At 49.4% G+C, this 26,094-nt stretch overlaps 1 protein-coding gene across 1 annotated transcript in view; it reads left to right on the plus strand.

The window, feature by feature from the left end:
- The window catches only part of spata17 (spermatogenesis associated 17), a 429,942-nt gene that overhangs the window by 113,191 nt on the left and 290,657 nt on the right, over positions 1-26,094 (plus strand). Inside the window, exon 8 of the mRNA XM_038811880.1 lies at positions 21,025-21,173. Coding sequence (XP_038667808.1) covers positions 21,025-21,173 — 149 coding nt within the window. The remainder of the gene's footprint in view (positions 1-21,024; positions 21,174-26,094) is intronic.

The following is a 26,094-nucleotide window of genomic DNA, read 5'->3' on the forward strand; positions in this document are numbered from 1 at the left end:
CCTGCTATTTAATGTGTGATTTCTAATTTATATTGACCATGATTTGCCTGTTAACTCATATTTAACTTGTGTTGTTTTCATTAGAACGGCGGAGGTGGAGGGGTGACCTGATAGAGGTCTACAAGGTTATGAGGGGCATGCATAGAGTGGATGGGCAGGCACTCTTTCCCTGGGTGGAGGGGTCAATCACCTGGGGGCATAGGTTTAAGGTCCGTGGGGAAAAGTTTAGAGGAAATGTGCGAGGCAGGTTTTTTTACACAGAAGGTGGTGAGTGCCTGGAAAGCGTTGCCAGGGGAGGTTGTGGAAGCAGATACATTAACGGCGTTCAAATGACATCTTCACAAATACGTGGACAGGATGGGTATTGAGGGCTACGGCTCAAGAAAGTTCTGAGGGTTTTGGCTAAGGTTGGTGTGGTGAGATAACCACTGTAGTTATGTGTACTGCAGTAGGGGGATGTATGCCTGTACCTGTAATACAGGTTCCTCCGGTAAGCCCCTGCCGGCTAGCTCTGCCCACAGGGAGCTTATGTATAAATGTATGAGAGCTGCTCAGACCCTCAGTCTACGGTTGCGGATGGAGGGACAACATCGTACAACGGCCGAGGCACAACAGGCCTTCGCCCGCATTCGATCTGACATAGCCAGGCGGGGATGCACGCCGTAGACGAGACTCTGCCTTTCCAAGTAGAGAGCGACGCTTCAGATGTCGTCCTTGCCGCCACGCTGAATCAGGCCGGCAGACCCGTGGCATTCTTTTCACGCACCCTCCACGCCTCCGAAATTCGGCATTCCTCTGTCGAAAAGGAAGCCCAGGCAATCGTTGAAGCGGTGCGGCACTGGAGGCATTACCTGGCCGGCAGGAGATTCACTCTCCTCACTGACCAACGGTCGGTAGCCTTCATGTTCAACAACACGCACGGGGCAAGATCAAGAATGACAAAATCTTGTGGTGGAGAATCGAGCTCTCCACCTTTAACTACGAGACCTTGTATCGCCCCGGCAAGCTCAACGAGCCCCCAGACGCCCTCTCCCGAGGTACATGTGCCAGTGCACAAGTGAACCAGCTCCGTGCCTTGCACGACAGCCTTTGCCATCCGGGGGTCACTCGCTTGTACCATCTGATCAAAGCCCGCAATCTGCCCTACTCCGTCGAGGAAGTACGGACAGTCACCAGAGACTGCCAGATCTGTGCGGAGTGCAAGCCGCACTTCTACCGGCCAGATCGCGCGCGCCTGGTGAAAGCATCCCGCCCCTTTGAACGCCTCAGCGTGGTCTTCAAAGGGCCCCTTCCCTCCACCGACCGCAACACCTACATCCTTAGTGTGGTCGATGAATTTTCTAGGTTCCCCTTTGCCATCCCATGCCCAGATATGACGTCTGCCACCGTCATCAAGGCCCTGGATTCCATTTTCGCCCTGTTCGGTTTCCCCGACTATATCCACAGTGACAGGGGATCCTCATTCATGAGCGATGAGCTGCGTCAATTCCTGCTCAGCAGGGGTATCGCCTCCAGCAGGACGACCAGCTACAACCCCCGGGGAAACGGGCAGGTAGAGAGGGAGAACGGGACGGTATGGAGGGCCGTCCAGCTGGCCCTACGGTCCAGGAACCTCCCAGCCGCTCGCTGGCAGCAGGTCCTCCCTGACGCGCTCCATTCCATTCGGTCGCTACTGTGCACCGCAACTAACAGTACACCCCATGAACGTGTTTTTGCCTTCCCTAGGAAGTCCACATCCGGAGTGTCGCTCCCGACTTGGCTCACGACTCCGGGCCCAGTCCTTCTCCGTAGGCATGTACGGCACCACAAGGCGGAACCCCTGGTGGACAAAGTACGCCTTCTCCACGCCAATCCTCAGTATGCCTACGTGGAGTTCCCCGACGGCCGCCAGGACACAGTCTCGCTCTGGGACCTGGCTCCCTCAGGTGCCGATCCCATGCCCACACCCCTTCCCGCGCCAACCCCAGTGCCCCCCTATTCGTCCCCATCAGGTCCATCCCTCATCCCCTGCCCACCCTGGAGGACACGGAAGATTTCGGCTTGCTCTCGGAGTCATCCCGCCAGCAGCCAGCACCAACACCGCCAACACCTGCACCATCATGGCCATCACCGCCTGTGCCGACATCACCACCACAGCTATGCCGATCACAGCGGAACGTTCGACCACCGATTCGGCTCAACCTGTAACCTGCTAACCGGATGGACTCTTGATTTTCCATGTTGGACCCTCTTGTAAATAGCATCCTTTGTATTAGAGTTACATGTCACCCCCGCCGGACTCATTTTTACAGGGGGTGAATGTGGTGAGATAACCACTGTAGTTATGTGTACTGCAGTAGGGGGATGTATGCCTGTACCTGTAATACAGGTTCCTCCGGTAAGCCCCTGCCGGCTAGCTCCGCCCACAGGGAGCTTATGTATAAATGTATGAGAGCTACTCAGACCCTCAGTCTACAGTTGCGGATGGAGGGACAACATCGTACAACAATAAAGCCTCTATTGAACCAGTCTCTCGGCTTTGAGTATAATTGTTAGCGCTACAGTTGGTATCATGACTGGCTTCAAGGGCCGAAGGGCCTGTTCCTGTGCTGTATTGTTCTTTGTTTTGGTTTGAGAAAGTAAAAGTTATAAAATGGTGAAGTATTGTTCATTGGCATAATTTGGTCCTTGTGGTTTGGTGATTTTGGGGATCACAACAACATAGAGAGTTGTGCATTCTTCATTTTTTTTGTGATAAAGTATTATAAATGCTTGCAAAATTGTAAAGTGTCTTTGGAAATATTGAATGTTTAATACTTATTTTCAGTTTTCTCTTTATTATTCTCATTTACTTACCCAAGACTATTTTACCAAATGGACATATTGAAATTTGCCACTGCTTAATCCTGCTCATTCAGCAGGAGGCACATTTCTAGCAAGTGCACTTGGAAAGGTTCTATTTTTACTTCCCCCTATCAATTTTTGACCAGGTTTATTTCCACGCTTTCCAACTAAAGTAAGCTAATTAAAATATATTTATTTAGCATTTGCATAGTCACAGAGCCAAGCAATGGCTAGCTGGAGTTCTTTAAGCCAGCTTTCAAATTTAGTCAGCAAGCAGTCCATGACCATGTGAGTCATTGTTTGGACTACACCACAGCAAGTGGGAGATTAAAGTGGTGTGGGCGAGCAGTGGGGTCTATGATGAGAGAGTGATTTCTGTTCAATGTTTTATCCTGCCAATTCTTCTGCCATAGCTCCTTGGCTGCTGCTCCTTGGCATGGTGGGTTTAACCATATGGGGAGCCGTGAGGGAAGGCATTCATCTGTGTGGTGATATGATTTGCACAGCTGTCTGCCATTGGGGCAGAACACCGGCTTACCATTGGCCCTGGTCGGTCATGTGCCTCTCGACCGATTGGTCGAGAGGCTGAGTTAACCACGCCTCCTTGCCGAGGTATAAATAGTCAAACGCCCGGCGGTCGTCCATTTTATTGTAGACAACTTTATTAAAGCCTAACTTTTGTAAAGCAACTCGTCTTTCGTGCAATTGATGGCTCATCAATTTAATAAACTAGATTTTTGAAGATGGAGTTCCGGATCAAGCCCGAATGCCTCCGCATCAGCCCGCAAACACCGAACTCTGCAGAACTTTTTCAACATTGGCTGACATGCCTCGAAGGATACCTGGAATCTGCAACCAGCCCCCCCACCATAGCACAGAAGCTGCACATCCTCCACTCCAGCGTGGGTATCGACGCCTACGCGATAATCAAGGAGGAAAAGGATTACGATGCAGCAATACTAAAGCTGAATGGACAATTCATTAAACTAGTCAACAGGGTATTCGCCCGACATCTGCTGGCCACCAGACAACAGCTCCCCGGTGAGTCACTAAACCAATATTACCAGGCCCTCGCTATCCTGGGGAGGAATTGCTCCTGCCTCGCAGTCTCAGCTACGGAGCACATGGAACTACTGATCAGAGACGCTTACGTGGCTGGGATGAAGTCCCCCGCTTTCCGCCAGCGGATGCTAGAGAGAGACGACCTCAGCTTAACTGAGGCACGGACTCTCTCCACCTCCTTGGAGGCCGCCGATCAAAACGCCCGTGCCTATGTCCCCAGCCGGGCCTCCTGGCACGCTTCCCCACCGCCATCCGCCGCTCCCGACCTCCCTCAGGCCTGCGCCGCGGGACGCCCCGACAAGTCCACGGGGCCCCGCTGCTACTTTTGCGGGTTCGCGAAACACCCTCGCCCGCGCTGCCCAGCCCGCTCCGCCCTCTGTAAGAGCTGCGGGAAGAAGGGCCACTTCTCCACTGTCTGCCAGGCCAAAACGGTCGCTGCGGTTCCTCTAGACGCCACGCAACACTCTTTCCCCCCGCCTCCGGGCCCCTGCGCCCGGCCTGTGCGCCTCTCTCTCTCCTCCGGGCCCTCTCGGTCCCCTCCTGAGCGCCGCACAACTCTTTCCCCCCCCCCCCCTCCGGCCCCTGTGCCCGGCCTGCGCGCCTCCCTCACTCCTCCGGGCCCTCCCGGTCCCCTCCTAGCCGCCGCGCAACTCTCTTCCCGCCCCCGCGCCTGGCCTGCGTGCCTCTCTCTCTCCTCCCGGTCCCCTCCTGGTCGCCGCACCTCTCTCTCCCCCCCGGGCCCCGGTGCCCGACCTGCGCGCCTCTCTCGCTCCTCCGGGTCCCCTCCTAGAAGCTGCGCAACTCTCCCTCCCCCCCCACCCACCCCTGCGCCTCGCTGCCCCCGCTCGCAGCCGCTCCAATCGGCCCGCCGGCACCGCTAGCCCCGCCCCCAGCAACCACGAGGGCCCCACGGGCGCCGCCATCTTGGGGCGCCGACTCCCACGTGCGGGTCCAGGGCGCCGCCATCTTGGGGCGCCGACCCCACGTGCGGGGCCTGGGCGCCGCCATCTTGGGGCCCCGACTCCACGTGCGGGTCCTGGACGCCGCCATCTTGGGATCCCGACTCCACGTGCGGATCCTGGCCACCGCCTTCCGGGACTGGCACGCAAGGTCCTTCCAGCATCTATTTGGACGACGACGACGAATACGGATTTTCTCCACGGCTCGCGGCCATTCAGCTCGACCAGTCACGTCCACGCACGCTCGCCAAAACGACGATGCTCATCTACCTCAACGGCCACGAGACGGGCTGCCTGCTGGACTCCGGGAGCATGGAAAGCTTCGTTCACCCTGCCACTGTAAGACGCTGCGCGCTCCCTGTCCATCCTGTAAAACACAAAATCGGGTTAGCCTCAGGTTCTCACTCTATCCACATCACCGGGTGCTGCATCGCAGACCTCACGGTCCAAGCAAGGTTTTTAAAAATTATAAATTACTTGTCCTCCCTGACCTTTGCGCACCAGCACTCCTAGGACTGGACTTCCAATGCAACCTGCAGAGCTTGACCTTCCAATTCGGCGGCCCTATACCCCCCCTCACTGTCTGCAGCCTCGCGTCCCTCAAAGTGGACCCCCCCTCCTTGTTTGCTAATCTCACCCCTGATTCCAAACCTGTCGCGACACGGAGCAGACGGTACAGCGCCCAGGACCGGTCCTTCATCAGGTCCGAGGTCCAGAGGCTGCTGACGGAAGCGGTCATTGAGGCCAGCAACAGTCCCTGGCGAGCCCAAGTGCTGGTGGTCCGGACTGGGGAGAAAAACCGGATGGTCATCGACTACAGCCAGACCATCAACCGGTTTACGCAACTGGACGCGTATCCGCTCACCCGTATTTCCACCATGGTAATCGATATCGCGAAATACAAGGTCTTCTCCGCTGTGGACCTTAAGTCCGCTTACCACCAGCTTCCCCTCCGCGCGAGTGACCGCAAATACACCGCGTTTGAGGCAGATGGGCACCTCTACCACTTCCTTGGGGTTCCATTTGGTGTCACAAATGGGGTCTCGGTCTTCCAACGGGAGATGGACCGAATGGTCGACAAGTACGGATTACAAGCTACCTTCCCGTATCTTGATAATGTCACCATCTGCGGCCACGACCAGCAGGACCATGATGCCAACCTCCAGCAATTCCTCCAAACCGCAAAACTCCTTAACCTCACATACAATAAGGATAAGTGCGTGTTTAGCACCGACCGTCTAGCCATCCTCGGCTACGTAGTGCGTAAAGGAGTGATAGGCCCCGACCCCGAACGCATGCGCCCCCTAATGGAACTCCCTCTCCCCAATACCCTCAAATCCCTCAAACGCTGCCTGGGTTTCTTCGCATACTACGCCCAATGGGTTCCCAACTACGCTGACAAGGCCCGTCCCCTCATTCAAACCACGACCTTCCCGCCGTCGACAGAGGCCTGCCAGGCCTTTAGCCGCATCAAAGCGGACATCGCAAAGGCCACGATGCGCACCATCGACGTGTCCCTCCCCTTCCAGGTCGAGAGCGACGCATCAGAAGTTGCTCTGGCGGCCACCCTGAACCAAGCGGGCAGACCCATGGCGTTCTTCTCCAGAACTCTCCAGGCTTCCGAACTCCGCCACCCCTCTGTGGAAAAGGAAGCCCAGGCCATAGTCGAAGCTGTGCGATATTGGAGGCACTATTTGGCCGGCAGGAGGTTTACCCTCCTCACAGACCAACGGTCAGTAGCTTTCATGTTTGATAATGCACAAAGGGGCAAGATCAAGAATGACAAGATCTTACGGTGGCGGATCGAGTTGTCCACGTACAACTATGAGATCTTGTATCGTCCTGGGAAGCTCAATGAGCCTCCTGATGCCCTGTCCCGCAGTACCTGCGCCAGCGCGCAGATAAACCGCCTCCGCTCCCTCCACGCGGACCTCTGCCATCCAGGGGTGACCCGTCTCTACCATTTCATTAAGGCCCGCAACCTGGCTTTCTCCATCGCGGAAGTCAGGACAGTAACCCGTGACTGCCACATCTGCGCAGAGTGCAAACCGCACTTCTACCGCCCCGAGCGCGCACACCTGATCAAAGCATCCCGCCCCTTCGAACGTCTCAGCATTGACTTCAAGGGGCCCCTTCCCTCTAACAACCGCAACATTTACTTCCTGGTGGTAATTGACGAATTCTCCCGCTTCCCCTTCGCCATTCCCTGCCCCGACATGACCACATCGACCGTCATTAAGGCCCTCCTCTCCGTCTTCTCCCTGTTCGGCTACCCCACGTACATACACAGCGATCGGGGGTCCTCCTTTATGAGTGACGAGCTGCGTCAATTCCTGCTCAACAGGGGTATTGCCTCTAGTAGGATGATCAGCTATAACCCCTGGGGTAACGGACAGGTCGAGCGGGAGAATGGTACCATCTGGAAGACCATACTACTGGCCCTCCGGTCCAGAGATCTCCCTATTTCCCGATGGCAAGAGGTTATCCCCGATGCCCTACATTCTATCCGCTCACTCCTCTGTACCGCAACTAATCAGACACCTCATGAACGTCTTCTTGTTTACCCCAGGAAGTCATCCTCCGGATCCCCTCCCCAACGTGGCTGGTCACCCCCCGACCCATCTTGTTCCGGCAGCATGTGCGGGTGCACAAGTCCGACCCATTGGTGGAACAAGTCCAGTTACTCCACGCTAACCCGCAGTATGCGTATGTGGAGTACCCCGACGTTCGGCAGGACACGGTCTCCCTCCGGGACCTGGCACCCGCCGGCGTGCGGCCTCCCCCCCCCCCCCCCCCCCCCCCCCCCTCCACCACAGACCCCCCCCCCCCCCTGTTTTTCTCCCCCCAGCGCCCCACTCAGGTTCCCCCTTCCCCATCCATGGCGTCTCCACAGCCAGCTTGGGTGACGGAGACTATTCAAGGACCATCGCTCCCGGACTCCAGGACGTCAGCGGAGCCACCACCATCGGCCGACCTGACGTCACCTCCTCCACTGCGGCGGTCTGCCAGAACATCACGGGCCACGAAAAGATTGATCGAATCGATCTAAATTTCAACAGCTCCATGGACTTTGTTGGGACTTTGTGTAATATAGCTTATTGTCTGGGCCAATGGGAAGCCCCCAAATTTGATAAACGAAAGGAGAGAACATTTTTGTCCTCCCGGCTGCAACTCATATCACCAGTTCTCTTTCCCCCCCCTCACCCCGGCTCTCGTTGATACCCCCCCCCCCCCCCCCGGCTTCTTTCTCCGCAAGGGGTGAATGTGGTGATATGATTTGCATAGCTGTCTGCCATTGGGGCAGAACACCGGCTTACCATTGGCCCTGGTCAGTCATGTGCCTATCGACCGATTGGTCGAGAGGCTGAGTTAACCACGCCTCCTTGCCGAGGTATAAATAGTTAAACGCCCGGCGGTCGTCCATTTTATTGAAGACAACCGCAGGGCTAAGTTCTAGTTTATTAAAGCCTAACTTTTGTAAAGCAACTCGTCTCTCGTGCAATTGATGGCTCATCAATCTGGTAAGTTGAGGAGGTCAATAAACAAATGCAAACTTGGACATGAGTGGACTTCTACGTGTAGATTAATTTGTTCTTAATCTAGGACAAATGTTCGGCACAACATCGTGGGCCGAAGGGCCTGTTCTGTGCTGTATTATTTCTGTGTTCTATGTTCTACAGTTGCTTGCCTGTTGCAATTACCCTCCTGATATGGCGGGTTTGGGCAATGTTGCTCAGGACTGCGAGTTAGGGTAGGTGAGTTGATCAGAGTACTTGTGATGATGCACATTGATAACAAAAAGAGAAAATGCTGGAACATCTCAGCAGGTCGGAGATGTTCCAGGGGCAGCACGGTAGCACAAGGGATAGCACTGTGGCTTCACAGCGCCAGGGTCCCAGGATCGATTCCCCGCTGGGTCACTGTTTGTGCGGAGTCTGCACGTTCTCCCTGTGTCTGCACGGATTTCCTCCGGGTGCTCTGGTTTCCTCCCAGAGTCCAAAGACGTGCAGGTTAGTTGGATTGGCCATGATAAATTGCCCTTAGTGACCAAAAAACATTAGGAGGGTTTATTGGGTTACGGGGATAGGGTGGAAGTGAGGGCTTAAGTGGGTCGGTGCAGACTCGATGGGCCGAATGGCCTCCTTCTGCACTGTATGTTCTATGTATGTCTGACAGAATCTGTGGAAGGAGAACAGAGTTAATGTTTTGAGTCTGGGTGACTCGTCGTCAGAGCTAGAGTGGACTGGAAATAAGATGAGTTTTATATTGTTGTAAGGGGAACTGGGGTGGGGTGTGGGACGGGACGGGGGAGGTGGAGCAGTAGGACTGGATAGAGGACCAGCGATAGGTGAAGGCTAGGGACAGATTGACAGATGTCATGGACAGAAGGATAAAGGGAATGTAAATGGTTAAGAAGGATGCGGCACAGTGGCATAGTGGTTAGAACACACCATCAAATAGGGGCAGCAGGGTAGCATGGCGGTTAGCATAAATGCTTCACAGCTCCAGGGTCCCAGGTTCGATTCCCGGATGGGTCACTGTCTGTGTGGAGTCTGCACGTCCTCCCCCTGTGTGCGTGGGTTTCCTCCGGGTGCTCCGGTTTCCTCCCACAGTCCAAAGATGTGCGGGTTAGGTGGATTGGCCATGCTAAATTGCCTGTAGTGTCCTAATAAAAGTAAGGTAATGGGGGGGGTTGTTGGGTTACGGGTATAGGGTGGATACGTGGGTTTGAGTAGGGTGTTCATGGCTCGGCACAACATTGAGGGCCGAAGGGCCTGTTCTGTGCTGTACTGTTCTATGTTCTATGTTAACTGCTGCCTCACAGGTACATGGTCCCAGGTTCAATTCCAGCCTCAGATGACCGTCTGTGCAGAGTTTGCACTTTCTCCCCGTGTCTGTGTTTGTTTCTTCTGGGTGCTCAGGTTTCTTTCCACAGTCCAAAGATGTGCAGGTTAGTTGGATTGGCCATGCCAAATTGTCACTTAAGTGTCCAAAATGTTAGGTTGGGTTACAGGGATCGGATGAAATCCTGGGCTTCAGTCGGCTGCTCTTCTGAGGGACGGTGCAGACTCGATTGGCCAAATGCATTGTAAATTCTATGATTGTGATAGTGATACATTAAGAGATCAGACTGTGTTAACGGCAGAACAAAGGTAGGCTCTGTGTCAAACGACAACCTGGAACAGAGAACAAATGTCCCTAGTGGGGTGGGGGGGAGGGGAAACGGTGGTCAGGGAAAGCGAAGGAGGAAAGGGGGTGAAAAAATGAATCAATGGAAGAAATTAAAATAAATTGGTAGAAATAAAAATGGGGTAAAGTTTGAGGCCCGAGTTCACAGTCTAAAGTTGTTGAACTCAATGTTAAGACCGGAAGGCGATAACGTCCCAAATCAAAATATGAGGTGCTATTCCTACAGTTTACATTGCGCTTCACTTGAAGATTGCAGCAGGCCAAAGGCCAACATGTGGACATGAGTGCAGGATGGTGTGTTAAAATGGCAAGCGACAGGGAGGTCTGGGTCCTGCTTGCGGACGACAGAAGGTGTTCTGCAAAGCATTCACTCAGTCTGCGTTTAGTCTCTCCAGTGTAGAGTAGATCGCATTAGGAGAAACAAATGCAATAGACCAGATTGAACGAGGTGCACGTGAATCGCTGCTTCACTTGAAAAGAGTGTCTAAGCCCTTGGATAATAAGCAGGGAGGAGGTAAAGGGGCAGGTGTTGCACCTTCTGAAAATGTATGGGAAGGTGTCGTGGGAGGGGGTTAGGTGGTGGGAGTGATGGAGGAGTGGACCAGGATATCCCGGAGAGAGCTATCCCTGTAGAATGCTGACAGGGAAGTGAGGGGAACATATGGCATCACGCTGAAGTTGGCGGAATGGCAGAGGATGATCGTTTGAATGCGGAGGAGGGTGGGGTGAAAATTGCAGACAAGGGGAGTGAATGCGAAGGATGGTGGGGTGCAAAGTGTGGACAAGTGGGGAGCCTATCGTGGTTCTGGGAGGGAGGGGAAGGAGTGAGGGCAGAAGTGTGGGAGATGGGTTGTACACGGTTGAGTCCTGTCAACCACAGTAGGTATGAAACCACGATTAAGGAACATAGGAATTCGGAGAAGTAGGCAATTCAACCCTTCAAGCCTGCTCCGACATTCAATCAGATCATGGCAGATCTCTTCCTGGTCTCAAATTCACCTCCCTACCTGTTCCCCATTTCCCTTTAACCTGTTTCTTTATCAGAAATATATCCATTTCCTTCTTGAAACCATGTTTTATTTTATTAATTTAGAGTACCCAATTCATTTTTTCTAATTAAGGGACAATTTAGCATGGCCAATCCACCTAGCCTGCACATCTTTGGATTGTGGGGGCGAAACCCACGCAAACACAGGGAGAATGTGCAAACTCCACACGGAGAGTCACCCAGAGCCGGGATTGAACCTGGGACCTCTGCGCCATGAAGCAGCAGGGCTAACTCACTGTGCCACGGTGCTGCCCCTTGAAACCATGTTAAGGAAGAAGGCAGACGTGTCAACAGCACGGTTTTGGAAAGTAGCATCATCGGAACAGATACTGGGATGGGATATTCTGCAGTTGAGTATGTGATGGCAAGAACAGAGGTCTTTAGGGTCATGTGATCCCCATGAGGTATCGACCTGTTTTCTGAGGATTTAGTTCTGGATTTATATTTTTTCTTATTGAGGTGCTCTCTGTACATGGGTGACACCTAGATAAACAAGGTGAGGGTTGTGCTTCAGTTTCTGGCCAGATAGGATGATGGCCATTCTCTCTTAGCAGTGAAGCTGGAATGTGCTACAGATTGTTCCACTGGTGCTTGGTTTTAGGCACCTGTCTTGAAATGGCCTACCAGCTTTGCAATATTATCATTTTGCGCTTCTTCCAGCTCAAGGATGTCTGAGCCTATATGCCACAATAGATGTCATTTGTGTTGTTAAATGCCTGGGACTGGGCTGAGGGTAGGTTGAGGTGTACAAGTTGAATAGGATTGGGCCTAAGACCCTGGGGTAGACCATTCTTCTGTTTCCTCCAGATACATGTCTTGTCACCTAAATGCACCCTGAACCATTTGCCCTGGGGTGGCAGTTCAGTGGCATCAGTAACCTAGGGAGGAAGAACTCTTGATATTTTGACAAATAGGCTTCCCTTGTATATGGCCTTGTAAAGAATTGGGCTAACCAGGAGTGAGCCCCTGGACAAAGATGTTTTAGAAACTCAGGGAAGATGTAGTGCCCAGTGTGGTAGTAACCACTGATGTATATATTAGGGTATGTATGGTAAGGCCCTGTACTACAGGTACAGGGGTAGTCCCTGCCTGCTGGCTCCGCCCAGTAGGTGGAGTATAAATATGTGTGCTCCTCATACAGCAGCCATTTCACCACATGCTGTAGGAGGCGACAGATCTTAGTGTAATAAAGCCTCAGTTATATTCAACTCTCGTCTTTGTGCAATTGATCGTGCATCACCCAGTTAGGTGATTTGTAGTACTTTGTACAGCTTTGTTCAGTGGTGAAGGGTTCAGGACAAGTACCAGGGGCGAAATTCCCCCCTACCCGGCGGGGCAGGGGTTCCTGGCGTAGCCGAGTGGTGCCAACCACTCCGGCGTCGGGCCTCCATAAAGGTGCGGAATTCTCCGCACCTTTAGGAGCTAGGCCCGCGCCGGAGTGGCTCCCACTCCACCGACTGCCACGGCCTTTGACGCCACGCCGCCCGGCATCGGGGCTGGCCGAAAGGCCTTCGCCGGTCGGCATGAGTCCGCCCATGCGACGGAGCATCAGTGGCCACTGACGTCACCACCGGCGCATGCGCGGTGGAGGGATTTTCTTCCGCCTCTGCCATGGTGGAGGCCGTGGCGGCGGCGGAAGAAAAAGAGTGCCCCCACTGCACAGGCCCTCCCGCCGATTGGTGGGCCAGGCCACCATGAGGGCATTCCCCGGGGTCCGATCGCCCCGCACCCCCCCCCCCCCCCCCCCCCCGGACCCTGGGGCCCGCTCGCGCCGCCTGGTCCCGCCGGCACAGAGGTGGTTTAAACCACGTCTGCGGGAGAGGCCTGACGGCAGCGGGACTTCGGCCCATCGTGGGCCGGAGAATCGCCGTGGGGGGCCCGCCGATCGGCGCGGGGGGCCCGCCAACTGGCGGGGCGTGATTCTCGCCCCTGGCGATTCCCGGATGGCAGAGAATTCCGGCCACGGCGAGGGCGGGATTTACGCTGGCCCGGGCGATACCCCGACCCTGCAGGGGGTCGGAGAATTCCGCCCCAGGAAAGCATCTCTACTCACTCCGGATTTGCTTCTTCAGTTTTTTTCCCAGTGATGCCTTTCCCATATAAGGGAGATGGCTAACTACCTGATATTTACAGTGAGACAGCTTGGTGTAAATGTCACTGGGTTGCTAGGACTAGTGGGCTGGGACTCTCCAACATTTCCGACCTGAGCGGGTGAAGTCCAGGTTCTTTGTTGTCTCTTCCCGTCTGGCATGGCAAGTACAGTCCAATGGATGTTATCTATCTTGACTTCCAAAAGGCCTTTGACAAGGTGCCTCACGGGAGACTGCTGAGTAAAATAAGGGCCCATGGTATTCGAGGCAAGGTACTAACATGGATTGACGATTGGCTGTCAGACAGAAGGCAGAGAGTTGGGATAAAAGGTTCTTTTTCGGAATGGCAACCGGTGACAAGTGGTGTCCCGCAGGGTTCAGTGTTGGGGCCACAGCTGTTCTCTTTATATATTAACGATCTAGATGACGGGACTGGGGGCATTCTGGCCAAGTTTGCCGATGATACAAAGATAGGTGGAGGGGCAGGTAGTATTGAGGAGGTGGGGAGGCTGCAGAATGATTTAGACAGTTTAGGAGAATGGTCCAAGAAGTGGCTGATGAAATTCAACGTGGGCAAGTGCGAGGTCTTGCACTTTGGAAAAAAGAATAGAGGCATGGACTATTTTCTAAACGGTGACAAAATTCATAATGCTAAAGTGCAAAGGGACTTGGGAGTCCTAGTCCAGGATTCTCTAAAGGTAAACTTGCAGGTTGAGTCCGTAATTAAGAAAGCAAATGTAATGTTGTCATTTATCTCAAGAGGCTTGGAATATAAAAGCAGGGATGTACTTCTGAGGCTTTATAAAGCACTAGTTAGGCCCCATTTAGAATACTGTGAGCAATTTTGGGCCCCATACCTCAGGAAGGACATACTGGCACTGGAGCGGGTCCAGCGGAGATTCACACGGATGATCCCAGGAATGGTAGGCCTAACATACGATGAACGTCTGAGGATCGTGGGATTATATTCATTGGAGTTTAGGAGGTTGAGGGGAGATCTAATAGAAACGTACAAGATAATGAATGGCTTGGATAGGATGGACGTAGGGAAGTTGTTTCCATTAGCAGGGGAGACTAGGACGCGGGGGCACAGCCTTAGAATAAAAGGGAGTCACTTTAGAACAGAGATGAGGAGAAATTTCTTCAGCCAGAGAGTGGTAGGTCTGTGGAATTCATTGCCACAGAGGGCGGTGGAGGCCGGGACATTGAGTGTCTTTAAGACAGAAATTGATAAATTCTTGATTTCTCGAGGAATTAAGGGCTATGGGGAGAGAGCGGGTAAATGGAGTTGAAATCAACCATGATTGAATGGTGGAGTGGACTCGATGGGCCGAATGGCCTTACTTCCACTCCTATGTCTTATGGTCTTATGGTCTACAGTCCAGGGATTCAGTCAGATTATTTGCTATATCTGGGGATCCCTATTGTTGGAGTAGGGAGGCAGACTCTAAGTTAACATGACACACATCTTTATTCTAGTTTGTAACCAACAAAAGCTTGTTATCAATGTGTAAATGTGTTTGATATATTGATTTATATCACAGCTAGTCAAGTTCACTTCAGCAATTCAAATCTACAAAGTAAAACATTTATACTTGTTGCATTTGTAAGCTTGGAAATCAAATGTTTAACTGCGGGTTCCTTAGCTTTGTAGTACGTTCAAACCTATGGCCTCAGCTTTGTATATGTTCAAACCTATGGCCTCAGCCATGATATATTTCATTGAAAACATATGATGGTACAGAAAAGTGGGAGATTCTCTTCCCAGCAAAATATTGTGAATAGAAGATTGAAAGATCTATATCAGTCGAAGTTTGGATGACAAAAGAGATAAAAGTTAAAATAAAACAGAAAAAGGAGGCTTTGACAAATGCCAGAAGTAAGATCTGTTTCATAATCACAAAGATGATTGGAAGTACGAGAGGAAATTTAAAAAAAAATAAGATGGGAGGCAAAGAGAGGTCATGAGAAAAAATTAGCAGATAATATTAAATTAAATCCTTAAATATTTTATCAACAGCCATTTATGTGTTATACAGTATCCCAGGCTTTATTAATAGGAGCATAGAGTACAAGAGCAAGGAGGTTATGTTGAACTTATGCAAGACATGAGTTAGACCTTAGCTGGAGTACTGTGCACAGTTCTTAGCACCACACTTTAGGAGAAAAATGTGAACGCATTGGAGGGAGCTCAGAAAAGGTGTAGAAAAATTGGTCCTGTATAAAAAAACTTCAGGTATGAAGATAGCTTGAGAAGTTGGGACTGTTCTCCTCTGAGAGAAGCCTAAGAGAAGATTTGATAGAGGTGTACAAAATCATGAGGGGGCTGGACAGTGTAGAAAGGGTAAAACTTCCTGCTTGTAAAAGGATCGAGAATGAGAGGGCACAGATTTAAAGTGATTTTGCAAAAGAAGCAAATGTGATGTAAGAAAAGCCTTTTCACATAGTGAGTGGTTTGGGCCTGGAATGCACTTCTGGGAAATGTGGTGCGGGCAGATTCCATCAAGGCATTCAGGAGGGGATTACGTGATTATTTGAATAAAAACAATGTACAGGTTTACAGAGTAAAGGCAGGAGAATGGCAATAAGAGATAATGCTCATTCAGAGAGCCGGTGCAGACATGATGGGCGGCATTCTCTCATCCTGCGGCAGAGTAAACGGGCCGACCCGACGACTAATTCTGGCCCGCAAAAGGGGCTAGCACGGCACTGGAGTGGTTCACGCCGCTCCAGCTTCTGATCCTGGTGCGAACTGGGCACCGGGGATCCGTGCATGCGCAGTTGCACCGGCTCCAAAGCACACATGCGCAATGGCGCCGGCGCCAAAGTGTGCATGTGCAGTGCCTTCCTTCAATGCGCCGGCCCTGCGAAACATGGCACAGGGATACGGGGGCCGGCCCGCCGATCAGTGGGCCCCGATCGCGGGCCAGGCCACATCGGAGCCGCTGCCACCCCCTCGGGGTCGGATCTCTCTCTTTCCCCCCCCCCCCCCAACCACAGGCAGCCCCCCAACCCTTCCATGCCGAGTTCCCACCGGCTGAAAGGAGGTGTGGATGGCGCCGGAGGGACTTGTCGTTTTCACCGAGAATCAGCTGGCCGGCCGCATGGAGCTGTCCCCAGCAGGCGCCGCGCCAACCCCGTGTGCCGGCATCAGGGCAACGTGGCGCGATTCGTGCCGGTCGCAGGGATTTTCCGGCCTGGTCTCGGGCTGAGAGAATCCCGCCCGATGAGTCGGATGGCCTCCTTCTGCATAATGATTCTGTGATTATGTCCAGGGGAACCATTAGACCTTTAAGGACCCAAAAAGAAATCTTCATGTAAGAGGTAAAGGGCATGGATAAAGCATTACGTGAGTAGTTGTATCTATCTTCACAAAGAAAGTGGGTGATGTGAAGTAAAATAAAAGCAAAATTTTTCGGAACCTGGAAATTTGAAAAGATGCAAAAACGCAGGAAAGACTCATCAGGCCTGGTAGTATCTGTGGGTAGAAAAAACAGAGTTCAATTTTCGAGTCTGCATTACACTTCTTCAGATGATGTGAAGGTTACATTAAAAGAGGAGAGCAAATTTATGGGCGGGAGAGTAATAGGTAGCAAGATGTACTAAAAAGATTTGTTTTATTGAAAGTTGGTGAGTCACCTGGTCCAGTTTAAATGCATCCTAGTTTGCTGAAGGAAACAACATCAGAAATAGCAGTCATTCGTCACAAACTTCCAACCATCATTGGATACAGAAGTAGTGCTGGAGAACTGGAGGCTAGCTAATGTTATACCACTATTCTGAAAAGGGAAGAGAGATACATCAGGAAATTAAGGCCAGTCAGCCTAACATCAATGGTGAGGGAATTATTGGAAGCCATTATCCCGGGCAAATTAAACTTTCATTTGGCAAAGCATGAGTTAATCAAGGAGAGCTAGCATGGAAGGCAAACAGAGGGCCAGAGAGGCCTCTGCCGGTATTCCTGATGGTTATAACGCCTCATGTGATCTGGTTAGATCTTGAGGCATCGCAATCCAGATCCCGCCCACATTGGGCAGGGTCCAGACCCACATAGTTAAGTGAGTTTAGAAATTCACTTAACTGTGCTGCAGCTGGATCGAACGGACACCCAGCATCTACTGGCCTCGCCGAGGAGATGTCAGCCAGGCGTCATTCAGCACTGGTCCCCACAAACGGCGGGGGAGGGGGGCCTCCCAGGCAATTGGAGGTCCTCGGCTGGGCAGCATCTGGGCAGGTGGTACTCTGGCACTGCTGGTGCCACCTGGACCTCTTGGCATTGCCAGGCTGCCAGGGGCACTGTCAGGGTTCCCGGCTGGCAGTGCCAATGTGCCAGGCTGCCATTTTTCCCACACCGGGGATCAGGCCCAGGGGTGCCCTGCCCCTGTGAGGTGGGATACAGTGGTCCTGAGTCAAGTGGGTTGGGCATTGGAGAGGTCTGGGATCGCATTGGTTGGTCGAGAGACCAGAGCCGCCATTTAAAAATAACGCCCCAATCTCTTCCTGCACCCCAGAACGGACTCTGATTTTTGTTTTATTAAATCAAGCCCAGTATCTAAATAACCTGATAGAATTATTTAATGAAGTCATAGAGAAGGTTGATCAAGACAGTATAAAGTATGTTATATATGTGGACTTTGAGAAGACAATTGAAAAGTGCCACAAAGGCAGCTTATTAAGTGATGGAAGCCCATGGAATTCATGGGAAAGTGATTTTTTGGGTACAGAAAGAAAACAAATTGTGATGATGGATGAATGTTTTTCAGACTGGGAAGTAGTTTGGAGTGGTATTGACAATGTAGTTATAAATATTTATAGGTTTAAAGATAACATAGAGAGGATGGTGAAAAAGAGTGTATCAATTGGAGTTCAATGCAGAGAAGTGTGAAGTGATGCATTTGGAAAGGAGATGTATGAGGAGTCAGTCTACAATAACTGGCACGATTTTGAAAGGTATAATAAGCAGAGAAAGATCTTGGTGGTCACAAATCAAAGAAAAGAACAAAGAACAAAGAAAAGTACAGCACAGGAACAGGCCCTTCGGCCCTCCAAGCCCGTGCCGACCATGCTGCACGACTAAACTACAATCTTCCACACTTCCTGGGTCCATATCCCTCTATTCCCATCCTATTCATGTATTTAACTCCTTAAAGGTGATGGAATCAGGTGATGAGGTGGCATAGAGGTGTAGAATTTAAAAGGAAAATAGATTGTGCTTGAACTTTATAAATCATTAGTTATGCCTCAGCTACAAACTGTGGAAAATTCTGAGAACCACACTTCAGGAAAGATGTAACAGCCTTGGAAAGGGTACAGTGGATGTTTGCCAAGATTTTTTTAAATTCATTTTTTTCAGCATACGGGCTTTGCTGGCTAGGCCAGCACTTGTTGCCCATCTCTAATTTCCCTTGAGAAAGTGGTGGTGAGCTGCCCTCTTAAACCGCTGCAGTCCCTGTGATGTAGATAAACCCACTGTACTATTAGGGAATGTGTTCCAGGAATTTAACCCAGCTGCAGTGAAGAACGCCGATATATTTCCAAGTCAGGATAGTGAGTGGCTTGGAGGGGAACTTGCAGGTAGTGGTGTTCCCATGAATCTGCTTCTATTGTCATTCTAGATGGCAGTGGTCATGTGCATCTTGTTAGTGGTACACACTGCTCCTATGTGCATCAGTGGTGGAGGGATTGAATGTTTGTGGAATGGGTGCCAATCAAGCGGATGCTTTGACCTGAATGGTGTCGAGCTTTGTGAATGCTGTTGGAGCTGCATTCATCCAGACAAGTTGGGAATATTCCATCACACTCCTGATTTGTGCCTTGTAGGTGGTGGACAGGCTTTGGGGAGTCAAGAGGTGAGTTACTCGCTGCAGGGTTCCTAGCTTCTGTTCGACTCTTGTAGCCACAGTATTTATATGGCTAGTCCGTTCAGTTTCTGGTCAATGGTAACCCCCAGGATGTTGATAGTGGGGTTTCAGCAATGGTAATGCCATTGAATATCAAGAGGTGAAGGTTTCATTCTCTCTCAGTGAGCATGTTATTGTTAAGTAAATGCCGCTTGATAGCACTGTTGATGACGGCTTTCATCACTTTACTAATGATTGAGAGTAGACTGATAGGGCAGTAATAGGCTGGGTTGGATTTGTCCTGCTTTTTGTGTACAAGACATACTTGGGCAATTTTCCACATTGCCAGGTAGATGTCAATGTTGCAGCCGTACTGGAAGAGCTTGGCTAATGATGCGGCAAGTTCTGGAGCACAGTGCCGTAAGCTATTCCGAGGATGTTATGAGGAATGAGGAATTCCAGTCATATGAAGCTGGAAAAATAATGACAGTTGTCCTAGGTTTTGATAGAGTCCCCTCTTGCGAGTGGATCAGTGACAAAGTATTTAATAAGAGGGTATTTAATAGAGGTGGCGGGTCTCACCCGCCAAATGGAAAACTGACAAAAACCAACGTCACCTCTTTTAAGGAAAGCCCACCACCTTAAATACTGGTACTTAATTGGACAGCACTAGGCATTCCCTGGGATTAAGGGCGCCCTGGGAAAGTAGTGGTTTACTGCCAGTATAACATCTACCCAAGGCGTCAAACCATTACAGGAGCCTAGACCACAGGTAAGTGATAGCGCAATGGTGATTGCAGGGTGAGGGTCACGGGGGAGTCGGTCAGCAGTAAGGGAAGGGGAATAGCTCTCAGTTCCCCCAACTCCTCTTCTTGATGTTGGGTCCTTCAATCAAGGACTGATTGTCTTTGAACAAGGGACATCAGCCCCACAACACCTCCCCTATCAGTTATTGGAGCCTGCAAACAAACTTGCCCAGGTTATTTGACATGCTTCCTGAACGCTGGATCTCCTCTTCACCCCATTCATCCATGGGTTAATACCAGCAGTGGCAGGATGAGACCCTTAAGTGGGCATTAATAGTCCACATAGGTCTTCAGTTGGCATCAGGGCAAGAAGGCCATTCACTGGTCTTCCCACCACTGACTTAACGGTGGTGGAGGCAGGAAGGTGGCAGGGTTCTCACCTGCCACTGCCCATGCCTGATTAATTACCCTCTCCCCCACTAAATTCACCACAGGGGAGGGAATTAAATTCAACCAATAGATTCAAAATCATTGCCTAAAGATTCTGAGGTGTGTTGAGAATGTTTTTTGCTGATAGCTATCAGAAGCTGGAAACTGGTGGATGTTTATTTCATAAATAGTTTTAAAGGTACTCGAAGTTAAGGAATTTATAAAGTTCAGGACAAAAAGCTGGCATGTGGGACTAAGTACAATTGCTTTTTGAAAGAACAATTAAACATACCATCGGCTGAATGGTCTTTATAATTCTACGAAAGTCACCAAGCTGTTTTGAGTTTTGGTATGGAAGATCATCTGAATTGCTCATTTTATCCCCCGGATGAATACTTCCCGCTGGCTCATCATGATGAGGCATTGATGGCAATTTTGATGATTGTGGTTTATTGATGAGAGATATTTAAGGGGAGAAAGTGAGGCACATACTTAGCAGAATTAGGATGTAAATTGCAAAGGGTTAACAACAGCGGCTGATTCCAAGTTTTTATTGTGCAATATTCTGCAAAGCATTTTAACTCAATATAATATTGATTAACAGTTTCAAAATCAAACTGCTTTTTCCATCTCTGGACACTTTTGAATTCTCATCTATCAACAAAATGTTATCAACTTTCATGTTCTTTGTAACTGTATATCAAAAGGTATTACTTTTATAAATAATTTACAATAGAGAAGCTGGCAGCACTTACACAGACGTGCAGGTTCCTCAGTCATCAATAATGTGTCAAAAAACATGACAATAAAACATTTACCTTATCCTGTACCTGTCAGGGTCCCTTCCGCGATACTGCTGAAGTATTGCAACAGCGCTACAAGCCTTTGGAGCCAACCTTGCGGGTGGCAACATCAATCATATCGGAGAAAGAGGCCAGAGAGGAGATGAAAAGAGAAGAATGGAGAAATCGTGTGCACGATGATATGTGAGTCACTATCTTTAACACTTTTTGTATGCATTTTTAATGTAGTTTGTAGGTGTTGTTAGGCTTCAGCATCAATGATAACTTGCCATTATTGATTTGGTAAAGTAATAATGCAATGTTACATTTCAATTTAAAAATAAAATACTTCCATTTTATATGTAATCATTATGTACTGCAGAACATGGAGACTTAGTTATTGTACCCTACCCACATTGGAGCAGAATCGAGACATAGCATGCAATGCATGTGTCTAAAAACACATGTGCAGAACCATGGCAAAATGATCACCCATCCTTATTTGTTACTACAGTTCCCAATCGTGGCCCCAAAGGCAACTTGGTGATGTTGAATGTACAACAAGGATTGACCTATGGGAATGATGGATAATGATCTAAGGTGTGTCAGGTGGAGAGAGGCAATCAGGAAAGGAACAAGCAGTGGTCAGAAATAGTCTGCAGTTTAATATGGAGCTGGAAGGAACACTTCTATTCCTTCTTGCTCCACATTCAAGTAAGTTTTTTTTAAAGTACCTTTTTGTTGGTTTCCAATGGTCCTTTAAGGAACATTAGTTGGTTGCAAGTGGTCCTGATAACCCTGAAGGCAACAGATCTGAAATCCTGAAGGCAACAGATCTGAACTAATTTCTGGTTTGTGTTCTGAAACAGGTTAGGCCTCTTAGTAGCATATGATTTTGGACGTGTTTGAAACACTATATTGGTGTTGGATATTGGCTCAACAAACTGGACTTCTTTGACCCAGTTTTGTGCCTGTAAACAGGTGTAGTACAATTCAACTTTAAGGCCATAATCTAGTTAATTTGAAAGTGAAATGCAAACAGTACATTAATGTCACAATGACTGAGATGTGTTGCAACTTTAGAACTCTGAAAAATGCCATTCTTTCTAAATCAAGCACACTCCATTATGGGTTAAATTTTAACTGTGTAAACAAATGGGTTTTGAGCAAGTTAAAATCTGGCCCACATTGTTTTGCATCATTATCCCCATGATTTACGCCATTCTTCTTATCAGAAGAGCCACCAATATTGGCATGAACAGATTTGTTACAAGAGTGGGGCTGTGCCAGTTTATTTATCGGCATTCACGTGTATTGAAAATTTGATTTGAAACACAGGCTCCCACATATATAACATAGGCATACAATGCATTTTGATAGAAAATAATATCTTAACTAAACAGTATATTAAAGTATATATATTACCTTTGGCCCTATTGCAGACTACAATCTGATAACTGTTAAGTTAGAGCTTTTCTTTACGGGTGGAATGCATGAAATAATTCACTTCAGTGACACTCTAGAGTATCCAATTTTCACGAATCTATAATTGAGATAATAGTTTCTACTCTTATGGGCATGAAACCTGCCAGATTCAGACATTTGTGAAGATAATAAAGTAAGTTAAGAGCTTAATCATAAGACAAGTTGCTTCTTTGCAATGTTACGCATTACTTGCCATAATACAGAAAAAATGAACAAAATATTATGAGCATGAAATTTATTCATTCCAATTTTTGGATCCAGGACTCACATTTCACAGCCCACCCATACCCTTTCAGATCAAGGTGGATAAGACACACAATTTGCCTCCCACTTCATCTAATGATTTCGCTGCAAGTTCCTGCATTTCCTATGTTGCTGTCTTCTAGGCAGTGCTGCTGGCGAGCACTGCACACAGCAGGAGCCCCATCAGGTTTGGTGCAGGAAATTTGGTCCAGCCAGCTGTTTTCTCATGAAGTAAGTCTGACTCAAAAGTGAAGTTGGATAAAAGATGACCGAAATAAAAAAATCTTGCCAGGGGTCACATGATGTGAGCGCAGTCAATAACTGTGGCTCTGCGCATCTTGTAATCCTTTATTTTATCCTGGTGCCCATTTCATATTTGTCTTTTCTTGGAATATATGCCTTGTGCTGTGGCCCAAGAGGATCTTGATTGTGAAGGGGAGCCAAGATAAATTGTAGAAAATCCTTGTTTCACCATGGCGGTTGGAGTGGGGCCTGGCTTGCAGTGGCATTGTTGCTGGTGAACATACTCTCGCCTCGGCAGTACGTCATTCATCCAGATGATGGCCACCATTGAGAATGTTATTCTGGATGAAGATCTCGGCTCTGTGGTACAGGTCTTTAGAGCTCACTCTGAACATTTGCGAGGTATCCTTGAGAGAATGGTGGAGGTGCATTAGAGAGTCAGTGCATTTGGAAGAGCATTTTTCCGGGTAAGGGTCCACCGTGAAGATATTGAGATCCTGCTTTATGATGCGTCATTTATCCTGATAGGTTTGGGAGGGAGGTAGGAACTGGGCAAGGTGTATCCATGAGCCCGGTCCCTAGCAAGAAGTGGGAGGCGAGCTATAAATTGGATTTGGAGTTCGGCTGCCATGCTTTCGTAATCTTTAGTTGGGGGCTGAGTGCTTTAGTTTCAATGGGCACAGAGTATCCGATCTTCAAGGCCTGGGATCGATTCAGCCCCCAACCATTAGCCCAATCTTATCCTATCCTCGATGTTCACTGTGAGGGATTGGAGGTGGCTGAGTGGGGAGTCATCCCCCCCCCCCATTGGCCACTTGTGGGTGCCAGTGCAGTGGCATGATGGAAATGAAGATGCTTCATTCATTGGAATCCTTGAGAGATCCTGAGGAGTGTTCGTTGATCCTGATCCTGTCATGGCGTCCGCCTTCTCAAGCAACATAGATGGTGTTATTATTTTGCAAGTCTTCTATAATCCTGGACATTACTCCCTTGTTATTGTGCTGTTGATTATTTATTGTTGTCTTTTCCCTTGAAAGGGCACGTGAGGTGTGAGCACGAGGGCGAATGTCGTCTGTTATCCTATTCCAGCAAAAATCATATTGAGTCGATTATGTAAAATATGGTCTGTGCACGATTTAACTCCTTTTTGTCAATATGTGTTATAATCCTTGTGGTTATGGGAGGGAAGTGCCTTTTTGACACCCCTTATCTCATTTATAATGAAGGTGAGTGGAGCCAAGGATGGGGTGATGGATTGATAGTGGGTGTGGAGCTGGATGATAGGGTTAGCTAAATCCTCATTTATACTGAGGATAGCCCTCCAGTTAGAGCTAACCATATCGGGTTTTAAATTTGATTCATTGTTATTTTGAATTTAGAATTCCATGTCTTTCTCCTTCAATGGCCTAAGCAGCTTATGTATCCTGGGGAAGAAGGACGACGTGATGCTACAGTGGTTAGTACTGCTACTTCACAGTGCCAGGGACCCGGGTTCAATTCCAGCCTTGGGTGACTGTGTGGAGTTTGCACATTCTCTCTGTGTCTGCGTGGATTTCCTCCGGCTTGTTAAGCAATGGGTAAAGAGACATTGCAATTAGTTGTCTCATTTATGTTAAGTATCCAGTAATTGACACTGATATGTAAAGGGGCTTCAGGTGGCCTCTGTGTCTGGTGATGTGTAGTTAGAGTTTTGTGCAGAGTCTGTTGGAATGAAATAAATGTGTGTTGGTGAAAAAGGAACAGAACTTTTGACTCTTCATACCACAGCAACTAAAACGTCTAACACGGCTGCTCCGGTTTCCTCCCACAGTCCAAACATGTGCAGGTTAGGTGGATTAGCCATGCTAAATTGCCCCTTAGTGTCCATGTTAAGTGGGGTTATGGGGATAGGGTGGGGGAGTGGGCCTAGATGCTCTTTCAGTGGGTCGGTGCAGACTTAATGGGAAGAATGGCCTCTTTCTGCATTGTAGGAATTCTATGGGTTCCTTCTGACTCTTCCTTGAGATTGGAGTTTTTTTCTCTCAGTCTTTTTTTTCCCAGAGCTATTAGAATGGGAGGATATGAGTGGTGGCACATTCTGAGATGGGTTTGGTTAATCCTTGGCTAGTCTGTTGAAGAGAAAGACAATTCTCAGTATCCTTCCTGTGATGGCGGACAGTGCTGGGCAGTGGTTGATATTGTTAGACCAGGCTGGGTGTTCTTTCGTTAGGGTTTTTTCCCCCCTTTCTTTTTGCTTCCTCTCTTCATCCGGGTGAGAACGGTCCTGTGACTAATCCTGGTCCAGTTTCAGGGGTTCAAGGGAGGTAACCGTCCCCCCTCCCTCCCAGGGCGCCCAATTGTTGAGTGTCTTGAAGATTCTTCTCTTTATTGATGAGGTCTCTCCTGTTGGAGCTGGTGTAATCATCCTTTTTTCTTTTCAGTATAAATGGGGGTGGTGCACTGCCCTGGATGTAGTGGCAGAGCTGCAAGCCTGTCTTGATGTGGGTGTTGCAGTGCACTGGAGGTCCTGGGGGCATTGATTCCTGTGTGTTGGGAGGTGCTGGGCAAAGCCAGGTCTGGTGCTTTGGCTGGTATCCTGTTCGACCCTGAAGTTTGGGAGTCCACTTCTGAAGATGCCTGTTAGGAACGTCCTGAGAGACTGGGTATTGCTGTTTCGGTGGCCTGGGTTTGAGCTAAGTATTGTATTTTGGTTGACATCCTGTTGGGTCCTGATCCTTTGTTATCCTATAGCTTAGTTCTGGTACCTCAAACTCATTTTCCTCTGCTTTTCTTTGGAATCGCTGAAAATGTGAGAATGACAACATCTTCCTGCATATGCCACTTCTCAATTTCCAACTAACCTTAATCCTTCTGTCTGCGATGATGAGCAAGCTGAAAATGTTGTGATCATGCACCTCCTTGTTCCCACCCAAATTCCTTCCCTCACAACAAACTTCCAAGTTTCTGCTTTCAAGCACTCAAGAAATGCCATTTCTCCAGCCACAGGAGTCCCAGGAAGAGGAAAGAGAAAAATAGCACAGTACCAATGAGAGGCCTTGCAACTTGACATGACCCTTGCAGCAACTAGCTCAGGTATTGGCATTGCAGCCAGGTCAGTCTAAAACGATGGTTTGTTTGTCAGCTCAGAGGAGCATGAGGTGGCAAATGAACTCTG

Source organism: Scyliorhinus canicula, chromosome 1, assembly GCF_902713615.1.
Source record: "Scyliorhinus canicula chromosome 1, sScyCan1.1, whole genome shotgun sequence".
Classification (NCBI taxonomy): Eukaryota; Metazoa; Chordata; class Chondrichthyes; order Carcharhiniformes; family Scyliorhinidae; genus Scyliorhinus; species Scyliorhinus canicula.